Consider the following 12,446-nt stretch of genomic DNA (forward strand, 5'->3'; position numbering starts at 1 on the left):
GAATGATGTTCAGTTTCCTGCTGCCCGCCACTGTGGCAGCTCTGTGAAACCAGAGACTGGAGCCATACGTGATTGCAGGTACAAACACTGCTTTATAGTGTGATTATCTGCAGTCGTTCTTTCCTTGCTTATTGTATTCAATAAAGCTCTTTACCTCATCTCCATCCATTTTCGCATGCAATGTTTATAGAATTTGGCCACTGGCATGAATATGTTTGTGGCTTCTAGGATATCTTGAACATTTCTCATAGTCGATTTGTTTCTGATACCATATAAACGATCAATCCACCTAATCTTAGCATCGGCATTAGCATTAATAAAGGCATATGATGAAAGACAACAAGCTAATATAGACTCAGCCAAAAAATATATAAATAACACCTTCCCATTTCACCACTCACTCCAAATGCTGGTCAATTTCAGCCTTGAAATTGTTTAAGTTTTCTACCTCCACTCCGACAGATGGAAGTTTGTTCCAACTACCAACCACCCTCTGATTAAAGGAAAATTTCCGCACATCTATTCTCCCATTGTCTTTCCTCAATTTGAATTTATCTTCACTCAGGTGAGCAATCTGAAGAAAAGGAAGAATCCCATCAGCATTCAGCTTGTTCTAACCGTTCAAGGCCGTATACACCTCAATTAGATCACCTCGCAGGTGTCTAGTCTCCAGACGCTGCAATTTGCAGAACTTAACAAGAGAAAGAATCTTATTATAAATAAGACTCTTCCTCTTGTTAAGTTCTTATTATAAATGCTAAATCTTTTTATAAATCTTATTCCGTTGCACAGAGTACAGAGTACAGAGTATTTTTTGGGTCTAACAGCACCAGGGATTTACCCAATCTCCGCGTATGTTCTTTGTATCGAGGACAGTACGCTGTCAAGGCCAGAGGTTTAAAAGTGTGTGGATCATGTATTGTGTAATATGTTGTGCCCCTTGTTCCTCTGGCTTGTTAGCCGCCAGGCCCCAGACGGGACCTGTCGTTTACGTACTCCGCCACGTGGAGGCCAGCCAGGTGTTCCCTTATAGTTTGCTCTGACAGGTCCTACCACCTATTTTCCTGAGATTTCAGTGGCTAGGACCTAAAAAAAATAAAAATAAATAAATAAATAAAAATAAAAATAAAAAGTAAATAAAAAATAAAATAAAAAATAAAAAAATAATAATAATAAAATAAAATAAATAAAAATAAATAAATAAAAAATAAAAAAATATATATAGAAATCCCATTTCTTGAAATTGAACCTGTTGCCTTTACTACATACCGGTAGTTTTCTTTAGATATAATCCATATACAGTATTGTGAACGCTGGTCACTGGTTGTTTTCATTCAAGATAGGCTCATCAGTGAGATGCATGCTGGATAAGTAAAAACATTCTAATTCGATTGATTTCAAATTTAGGTATTCAAGTCTGTAAGAAGTTGGTTAAAATAGTCCATAATGAGATACTCGCATTTGCTAGCCCATCAAATTACTTAGAAATATTTTGTCACACTCTCCAGGGACGTTTGTCCTATAACATACTATGACTATCATCTTCCCTCTACTGAAGTTATTTCTCACTACACTGAGTAAACATCCATATTATATAAATACAATTCCTTATAATTTCAAATATGTCATAAAATCCATCATATGCTGTGCTGAGCAATATATGTTGCAATTACAAATTCATTCACTTTAATTCTTATTTTAGAGGGAATAATGGAAAAGGAAAAGTCTGTTTCACATTTTATATATTATTTAGCTTTTAAAATGTGCTGCAAATAATGTAAATAACAAAAAAAATATGAAATTACTAAGAGCATACCTACTTGTTTAGGCGGCGAATTATTGATTTTAAAGCATGAAAGTCAGGTCTTTCTGTTGGATCTTCAGTCCAGCATTTTCTAATCATTTGTATTACTTCATCATCACACGCATCCTTTTCCAACAGTGGTCTGAATGGAGGCTTCTGGCTGTTTTTCACGTTATCTACAATTTCTATAAAAAAAAAAAAAAAAAAAAACATAATTCAATAATATATAGAGACATTTTATAAAACAATAGACTACTAAAACAGAAGTATTGTGACACTTTTTACTTAACATAGGCTTAACACTAAACTGCTTAAATTTATTCAAGGTTCAGTATACTGAAATAGATACTATGAACCAGAGCTGTAATGCTCAATACGTTCTACGTTGATATCAATATTTGTAAAATGATATGAGAAGTTTACCTCAATATAATACGTAGAACACTTCCGTATGAAAAGTGTTCTACGTATTGTATTGAGGTAAGCTTCTCTTATTATTTTTCAAATATTGATATCAATGTAGAATGTATTCAGCATTAATGCTCTGGTTCATACCATTTAATTCATTTTTAAACTCTTATTGAGTCTGGAGCGTATTGTACGCTCCAGAATCAACAAGTGTGTGTTCTCCGTAATATATTGAGGCAAGCTTCTATTATTATTTTACAAAGTATACTGAAATGTAATTTTGCATAAAATTGCATTTCGTTTCAAGACGTTGTTCATCAATTTACATAATGTAAAAATAAGTCTCGTTTTCTACAGTGAACTATCCTCAGTTTTTTTTTTTTTTTTTTTTTTTTTCCAGTTTTGTAACAGCGAGGCAAGTGTAACAAATGTAACATATATATATATATAATACGTTTTTATAAAGTATGGTTTATAAATCCATAAATTATTAAGTATGGTTTATTTAAACATAACCGCCAATTAAATACATGGACACTGCCCAGGACAGGTAGCAAACGTAGCAATAAACAGAGGCTAAAACTTTGTTCAGCAGATAAAAGTTGGGTAAAGGAAGGAGGTGGCTTCTTGATGTTCAATAAAACAAACAACCGAGGCCGTCCATCTAATTATCTCTGCTTCATTTAACTTTCTGCTTTCCTCAACCCGTGCATCCTATATCTGGTGAGTTATTAGTTTTACGAACTCAACATTGAGAGTGAACCTCCTTCCTTTACCCTAATCAGGAGACTCTAGTGTCAAAACGGTTAAAGTTAGCGCTGTGGAAATCGGTGGGTATGTCATATAGGATATGGGAAGCGATTTGTAGAAAACAAACATTTTCAAAATTTCTGCTACCAGGTGAAAAACGGCGCTGCACATATGTAAAAGTTGTCATTTACTTCAAGATACGCTGCTCGGGCAAATAATATCCTGTTAGATAAAAGCAGAAAGGGAAACGCCACCGTTAATAAACATTATGGATCTTACAAAAAACGAACGTGCTCTTTTAGTAAAACATTTCTACCAGAATAATAGTAACGCTAATGCAGCACTACGTGAATATCGGAAACTTAAAGGTTTGCGTAAAGGACCTTCGACCTTGTCAGTGGGGTTTCGAAACCTAATAAAGAAATTTGAAGCGGGGAGTTATGTGCAATTGTAAACCCTTAGCCATAATTATTTTTGTTGTTATTAGCATTAGTGTAGCGCGCGTGCGGCCCCGGACATCCTCGTTCAAGGGGAACAATTACAAGCCCCTATCCCCATCACGAAGGAGGTTGATGGGGTTACGTAGTCCTTCCGGACAGCGATGAGCACGCTGATTCCTTCAGTGTAGCGCGCGTGCGGCCCATTATTTTAGTTTTTAGGAGCATTAGCAACTAAGGCTATATTGCTCCGGGAATATGTAATGGTCATTCCTGACCTTTGCGCATCCTCCGTATTTGGTGGTGACGGGCTCGAACATCGGTCTAATCAAGAAGCGTGTGTTACGCACTGCTGCTCCTTCCCACCTGGCTACGGAGGCGGCGTCCATAATTATGAGAGCATCCTTGGACTCAAGGGAGGTTCTCACGGACTGGAGATGTGCAAATGTAGCCCCAATTCACAAAGGTAGGGATCGAAGGGTGACACTAGTAATTACAGACCAGTTAGTTTAACTTCTGTTCCTGTTAAAATATGAAGTCACTGGTTAAAGATGCATTGCAGGATCATCTAGAGAAGACTGCAGCAATAATTCAGACACAGCATGGGTTTGTTAAGGGAAAGTCTTGTCTGACAAATTTGATTGGTTATTATGATGTGGTTACAAAGGAACTGGATGCAAAATATAATTTTGATATCATAAATTTGGATTTCAGGAAAGCTTTTGACACTGTTGCGCATGGAAGACTATTTTACAAATTGGAGCACAATGGTATTAAGGGTAAGTTGCTACAATGAATAAAAGGATGGTTAAGTGGCAGAAGACAGAGGGTGGTAATTAATGGGTGCTGCTCTTCGTGGAGTAATGTTATTAGTGGAGTCCCACAGGGTTCGGTGTTGGGTCCACTGTTGTTTTGTATATTTATTGATATATCTTCATCAATGATATACCTTCATCAATGATATTGATGAAGGTATATCAGGCTTAGTGTCGAAGTTTGCAGATGATACAAAGGTTGGCAAGGTTGTTAATGACAGTAATGCAGGAAGTGTGCTACTGCAACAGGATTTAGAAAATTGGGCAGATGGGCTAAGAAGTGGCAACTGAAGTTTAACCTTCACAAATGCAAAGTACTGCATATGGGTAGAAGAGTTTAATATGTGGTAGATGACGCTCATCAACCGTTGAATTACCACCACTTTGCTTATTGGAGGCTTGAAGTGGTGGAACCCATGTTTAGTCTCTAGAGCTAAGTTCCGGTCAACCCTTCCCTATCTCTTCCATCATGCAGTATGATTAATGACTTTTGAGGTTATGATGAACGGCGTGGCGAGATCCAATATTCCTTATATTCCGATGGTACAGCTCTAAAACGGTGTTCGCAGGCCGGCCGCTAGTTAGTACACCAGACTAAACCTATTGGTAACTCTCTAGGAGGCTTCAGGATCAGCTAGTGTACAATCTTGCTACCTCTACTCTGCAAGATAGTGACTGGAGGGAGTCCGAGTAGTGTGTATGCGGGGAGCATTGTGGAGGCCACGTTATGTCAAGGATCTGGGTATATTCTTACCAGGTGTACGCCATATCCAAAAATTTCATTACTTCATACAGCATGTCCCACTCACTTTTTCTTACTATTGAATACAACATGAATTGTCAAACTAATAGAGCAAGCTTATCTGCGAAAAGATTTAAACCTCCAAAGAACTTCCTAATTCATTTCACAGATATACGTGGTCTCAATTCTAATCTCAGTTATGTCCATTTCCACTTGCATTCTGCCAAACCGCATCTACTTTTCCTGACAGAATCTCAGTTATCGGATTACTCCACTACTGCTCATCTCAGATGCCCAAATTATTGGCTGTATGATTCCTTTCGCCTCGAAGGTGGTATTTGTGCTTATGTCCCTTGTGATATTTCCTATCAGAGAATTGGCAATTTGGAATCTCCTCTCTTTGATCTTCTCTGGCTTAAAATCTCTCTACCTCATTGTGTCAAATTCATCTGTTGTCTCCACCGTTCTCCCAACTCCACTAATCACTTGGAGCTCTTTGACTTCCTCTCTTTGCAACTTCACTTTTTCCAGTCCAACTTTCCTAACTGTGAGGAAATTTTTCTTGGTAATTTTAATGTTCACAACTCCAGATGCCTTCCGTTTTCTAGTCACACCGACCCAGAAGGTCGAGATGCTGAGTCTTTTGCAATTACTAATGACCTAGCACAGATTGTTCGTTTACCTACAAGAATACCGGACAATCCTAATCCTACAGCCAATACGCTAGAAATTATTCTCGCAAACAACCCTTCTAAGTACACAGTCGAAGTGAGAGGTCCTTTAGGCACTTCAGATCACAACTAGGTGATTGTCTGTCTCAAATGTAACTTTTATCTCATGGCTATTCCCAACATCGTGTTGTTTGGCATTACAACAATGCAAAATGGAATGACCTGCGAGACTTCTTTTCTTCTTTTCCCTGGTCGGATTACTGTTTCAAAACTTCTGATGTCAACGTTTGCTCAAATCGTGTCAGTGAAATTATTCTTGCAGGAATGGAATCCTTTATCCCACACTCTACTTTAAAATCTCCTCCTTTATCTAATCCTTGGTTTTTCAATATATGTGCTAAGGCTGTTCAAGAGAAGAATGTTGTATATCGTAATTGGCTTGTTTCTAATTCTTCAGTTTAATTTTCTGCCTACACCAAAGCTCGCAACAATTGTAAAGCAGTTATTAATTAGTCCAAACTAGAGTTTGAACAGGCTAAGAGTAGAAAACTTGCTAAACTTGCTTCTTGCCCTAATGGAAGCCGAGCATTCTGGTCTCTTGCCAAAGCTATTGGCCGCAATTTTTGCCCATTTCTGCTACCACCTCTGTCCAAACCAAATGGTCACTTCAGCCAAGGATAAAGCTGACCTGCTAGCATCCCATTTTTCTTCCAACTCATGTATTTATGATCTCGTTAAAACACCTCCCACCATTCCCAACACGTTCGATTCATTGCCTCCTGTGGTCTTCCGTCAAAAGGATATCAGAAGAATTTTGATGAATCTTGATGCTAAGAAAGCGCCAGCTCCTGATGGTATTTCTCCACTTGTTCTCAAAACCTGTGCTCCTGAACTTACTCCTATTCTTTGCCGCCTTTTTTCACTTTCTTATGCCAAAGGTGTTTCCTTCTGCTTGGAAATTTGCTCATATCCAGCCAGTTCCAAAAAAAGGGTGACAAATTCCTTCCCATCCAATTTTCGTCCGATTGCAATTACTTCTACGCTTTCTAAAGTAATGGAGAAATCAATTAACCGCCAACTCTTAAACTACCTAGAAACCTTCCATCTGATCAACGATCGCCAGTATGGATTCCGTCAGTGTCGATCCACTGGTGATATTCTGGCTTTTGTTACCCATTTATGGACTAACTCAATGGAACGTTTTGGTGAAACACAAGTAGTTGCTCTTGACATCTCAAAGGCTTTTGATCGTGTTTGGCATAAAAGTGTTCTAAACAAGCTTCCATCTTCTGGTTTGCCAACTGTTTTTAGTAATTGGTTATCCAGTTTTCTCTCTGATCGCTCATTGAAGGTGATGGTAGATGGCTGTCTGTCTTCTAACTTCTCCACTAATGCCTGTGTCTCCCGAGGTTCACTTCTTTCTCCCCCACTCTTTTCCTCTTGTATATTAATGACCTTCTTCCATTGACTGGAAATCCTATCCACAGTTTTGCCGATGATAGCACATTGAATTCCAATTTCCATTTTGAGAAACCTTGTCCTGCTCAATCAGCTTCAACTTCTCGAAAATCTGCTATCAATTCGTTAAATGCCGGTCTTCAGATATTTTCAGGTGGTAGATGACTTTCATCAACCGGTGAAATACCAACACTTTGCGTATTGGAAGCTTGAATTGGTGAAACTCATGTTTAGTCTCTAGAGCAAAGTTTCCGGCATCCCCCTCCCCCCCATACGTCTCCTTTCACCCATGCACGGTACTAAGTACTATAGGTTTTGGTGCCTTTCGTGTTTGGGGTTGTGATAAAAAAAAAAAAAAAAAAAAATTGTCCATTGGTGAAAAGACAATTTTGTTGATTTCAACCCTTCTAAAACTCAGTCTTGTCTTATATCTCGCAAAAAGGATTCTTCTGCTCTTATGCTTATCTTTAATGATACTCCGATTTCTCGGCAAAATCTCTTTTAGGAATTACCCTGACTTCAAATCTCTCTTGGCAAAAGCATATTACAAATATTGCTTCCTCTGCATAAAAAAAACTTGGTTTTCACTTTCGCTCTCGGTGTTACTTTTCTTCCAAACAGCTGCTCACTCTGTATAAATCGCAAATCCGCCTTGCCATGGTATATTGTTCCAACATCTGGGGTAGCGCCCCCAAAACCTCTCTCAGGCTTCTTGATTCCATTCAGAAGAGGGCAGTTAGGTTAATTAATGATTCATCTCTAACAGAGTCTCTCTCCACTCGCCGTCTCATAGACGTACTGTTTCTGCAGCGTGCCTTTTCTAGAGATACTTCCATGGGCACTGTTCTTCTGAATTGGCTTCTATAATTCCCGCAATTTCTCTTTCAAAACAGTCCGAGCATGCCGCCATCAGCCAACATCCATTTCATGTCCAACTTCAAACCCACAGAACCAACTTTTCATCTTCCTCGTTTATTCATTCAACTGCCCTTTTCTGGAACAACCTTCCTTCATACGTATTTCCTGAAAATTACGATATACAGAAATTCAAGTCCAATATCAACAAATATCTTCTTTCGTCTTCTCAACCTCCAACCCAAGCACGGTACTAAGTACTATAGGTTCTAATACCTCTCGTGTTTGGGGTTCACATAAAAAAAAAATCTCGCAAAAAGGATTCTTCTGCTCTTATGCTTATCTTTGGTGAGACTGATTTCTAGGCAAGATGATATATCTCTTTTGGGGATTACCCTGACTTCTAATCTCTCTTGGCCCAAGCACATTACAAATATTGCTTCCTCTGCATCTAAAAAACTTGGTTTTCTCTTTGGCTTTCGCTGTTACTTTTCTTCCATACAGCAGTTCACTCTGTACAAATCGCAAATCCGCCGTGCCATGGAATATTGTTCCCACATCTGGGGCGTTGCCCCCAAAACCTCTCTCGAGCTTATAGATTCCATTCAGAAGAGGGCAGTTAGTTTAATTATCGACTCCTCTCTAGCTGTGTCTGTCTACTTCCTGTCTCATATATGTACTGTTTCTGCTGCATGCATTTTCTATAGATACTTCCATGGGCACTGTTCTTCTGAATTGGCTTCTATAATTCCTGCTCTCTTTCAAAACAGTCCGAACACGTGCAGCCAACATCCATTTACTGTCCAACTTCAAACTCAGAGAACCAACTTTTCAACTGCCGTTTTCTGGAACAACCTTCCTTCATATGTATTTCCTGAAATTTACAGTCTACAGAAGTTCAAATCTAGTCTTCCTTCGTCTTTTCAACGTCCACCCCAAATACTGTACTAAGTACTATATGTTCTAATACCTCTAGTGTTTGGGGTTTTCATAAAAAAAAAAAAAAAGTAACCCGAGAGAAAAGTATCAACTGTGTGGTACTACACTTAAGGCGGTAGAAAATGAAAAAAACCTGGGAGTAATTGTGCGGTCAGATATGGAGATTCCTGAGCAATGCAGACAGGCTGCCAGGGCAGGTCATGTGGTTTTGTCGATGATATATAGCAATTTTGCTAGCAGGGAAAAGGAGGTGATTGTCTCTCTGTATAAGGCAAAGATCAGGCCACGCCTTGAGTTCTGAGTACAGGTCTGGAGGCGTCATTTTAGGAAGGATGTCGATTTGCTTGAGCGTGTACAGAGAAGGCAACAAGATTTGTGATGGAAGTGAAGGGATCCTCTTACCAAGAGAGGGTAAAGTTCTGCAAATTGCAGTGACTGGAGACAAGGCACCTGCGCGGTGATCTGATCGTGGTGTATAAGGCCTTTTGAATGGGTTGAGCACGCTGAATTCTGATGGGATCCTTCCACTTTTTCAGATTACGAACCTAAGGGGGCATAAATTCAAATTAAGGAAAGACAGATGTAGAATAAATGTTCGGAAATTTGCCTTTAGCCAGCCGGTGGTTAATTTCTGGAACAAACTTCCAGCTGTCGTTGTGGCAGTTGATAGTTTGAATAAATTTAAGGAGTAACTGGAAAGGTATTTGGTGGGAAAGGTGTGATTTTTTTTTTTTTTTTTTTTTTTGGCTGATGCTGCATAAGCTCGTACACTTGCTTTCTTGAATCACATGTCACTACTACTACTACTAATTCCAGGCAGGGGACAAACACCTATGGGAACGGAGGTATTGGATGAAGTGACGGTTGCAATCGTCAGAATGCGAAACACTACCAGTTAGTAATGCCAGAGATGGGTAAGAGATTTGAACCTTCCTTAGTCTATTGTACGTAAAGAGCTTCGAATAATTTTACGCTGGTTCTCGTACAAGATTCACGTAGTGCAAGAACTAAAGTTTTATGATTAGCAACAACGAATAGACTTTGCTCTACGATTTTTGGCTCGTATGGAACTTGACGATACATGGGCACAAAAATAAATGACGATACATGGGCACAGCAGATATGCACAAAAACTATTAGCAAGAAGACAACGAGCGGTCCCATAAAACAACATGCAGAACGCGCTACCAGCTCACGGATGGACACAGTCAAATAAAGGAGAAAGAATCATGGAGCTGACAGAAGGTGCTACCTGATGACGCAGGGAGCCACAAAGTAGAACTACAAACCCAATGACTAAGGTTTAAGTGCACCCACCTCGTTGACAAAACACCAATGAACTGAAAGGACAAAGGTCCCATTTAGCCACTACAAGACTGACTCTCACTGAACTTTGTGTTTCATTGAGCTATATCAGAATTCTGACCTCCACCCACTCTCAAGTGACAAGCAGATGGGGGGCACCAACATTATGACAAAGAACCTCCCAGGCCTCCTCACTACCACAATAGTCCACACAGATGAAGATGACTCCATCTACAAATGGATGAGACCGCACCTCAAGTGCGACGCCTTCCGTTCTCCGCCACTCTATCTGTACGCCAGCACATGTCCCACAGTTTAAAACTCTAACAATATCTAAATTAAATTAACTACGCAAAGTTTTAGGCTTTACAGAACATAGTGCTTACCCCTACAGTGCTTTTTTTAAAGCCCTGGCCACTAAAATCCCAGGAAACTAGGTGGGAGGGCCTGCCAGACTGAAAATTTCAAATTACTGTGTACCTATTCTGCCTCTACGAGGCCAGGTGTGGGCAACTTTGGACCCCAGCAGGGGTATAGCGGCTAAATGACCACAAAAACAACGATACATAACGCTACACTTACAAAATCCATACACTTTTAAATCTCTGGCCTTTGCAGTGAACGGTAACACCCACATTGAAAACAACATAGAGATGGGGGAAACCCCTCGTGCCGTCAGACACGAATACGCTTTACACTTTACACTATGGTCGTGATCGATATGCCTAAAATGGCCGCTTTTACCTGTGTACGTGTGTGGCCTGGTTTAATAGTTTAAAGTTAGTTCCAAACTCTGGATTTGTGTTGGATCAAACTAATTAAGGAATTAGAACACCTTGGTGAGTTTTTTTTTTTTTTTTTTGAACTTTCTTTCGGTAGAAGTGAGATTCTAATTGCGTTTTTTATCCAATGCTAACGACAATGGGTCTGACATTAAAAGCGCCATTTTCATAGATTTGGAGAGAGTGACCACGTGACAACATACTGCCACCATGCCTGAATTACGCTTATAGACTGCGGAATAGTGCCCCTCCTGTACTGCTATAGCGTAGGATTGTGCTTCCTCAATCCATTACCTTGTAAACAATATAATGAAGTAAATGTGTCTTCAAGTTCTGCCCCCCCCCCCCCTTCCGAACAATGTACACACTTGTCAGGCCTGCCTGAAGAAGGTCAAACACATACTAATATGCAATAGTGACTGCAGCCGCTCCTTGTGCGGAAACTGCTCTGGACTGTCACAAATCTTTAAAATGCCAAAGTCAACTACAACTAAAGAGCGTTACGTTTGTGCTCACTGCTGGAAGATATCCCCAAGGAAATCTGAAATCTCACCGGAGAAACCCGGTTCAACGTCTCAAGACGCGAATCGAGCTCAGAAACCGGAGGGCACACAGCCAGCTACATCGACCACTGATACTGAAAGTGCCATTCTGTTCCTCGCACTAATTGACTCTGAGGATACTCCCAGTGAAACCAGTAACTCTAAAGAGATCCCCACGGCCAACCGCACCATCGGAACCCAGCACGATCTCAGTCCCACCTCTGACATCAGCACTTCCTCACCGACTGAATGGACCCACGCACACGAGGCTGCCGCGTCGATCTGGACGGCAAGGAGTGTCAGCATGCACCCTGATGCGGAAGTCACAGCGGACACGAATAGGCAGTATTCAATAGCGCTGAGAAATAAAAACCCTCCTGTTCGACCTAACCTCATATAACTGATGAGGTCCTGTTGCCAATATTGAGTAACTTCAAGGCTGCGCTACTAAAACGTGTACAATCAGAGTTTGATACATTCTACGATAAGTGTTACGAGCTTTTCTCTAGCAAAATTAGCGAGGATGTGAAACGGAGCATACGTCATTCTATTCCTGACTCACAGTGCAGTAGAAAAGCTGCAGAAATCCATCAGTACACAGAGAAAATATCGCATTCCCATGCAAAAGGCAAATAATATACCTGCAATGTGGTCCTCAACTGACACATCAAATGAAAAGGTAAAAATTTCACCGAGTGAGATTCCATGTCCCTTCCAACCAGCCGTAGCACAGCCATCACGAGTGCCTCACACGTGCATGACTCGTTAGTCAATTCATGCAGTTGTGAAGAAAGTCCAAAAATTATGCCATCAGTACACACGAGAATTGCACCAAGAAGTGACATCGGCCATCATGCAGAACCGCTAGCTCACGGCGCTGAAATTCCTCCTAATAAAAATGCCATCAGAACAACATGGGCAGGGATTGTGGGTAGATC

The 12,446-nt window shown here is 40.2% G+C and overlaps 1 protein-coding gene across 3 annotated transcripts in view; it reads right to left on the reverse strand.

The window, feature by feature from the left end:
* LOC150088279 (atrial natriuretic peptide receptor 1) overlaps positions 1–12,446 on the reverse strand; it is a 1,689,763-nt gene that overhangs the window by 716,629 nt on the left and 960,688 nt on the right. For all 3 annotated transcript variants that reach the window (XM_090369441.1, XM_090369442.1, XM_090369440.1), the window contains one exon: positions 1,821–1,989. In XM_090369441.1, the coding sequence (XP_090225567.1) occupies positions 1,821–1,989 (169 nt within the window). The remainder of the gene's footprint in view (positions 1–1,820; positions 1,990–12,446) is intronic.

The sequence above is a fragment of the Mastigoproctus giganteus genome, chromosome 3 (genome assembly GCF_048544385.1).
Source record: "Mastigoproctus giganteus isolate SK-2022 chromosome 3, ASM4854438v1, whole genome shotgun sequence".
Lineage (NCBI taxonomy): Eukaryota > Metazoa > Arthropoda > Arachnida > Uropygi > Thelyphonidae > Mastigoproctus > Mastigoproctus giganteus.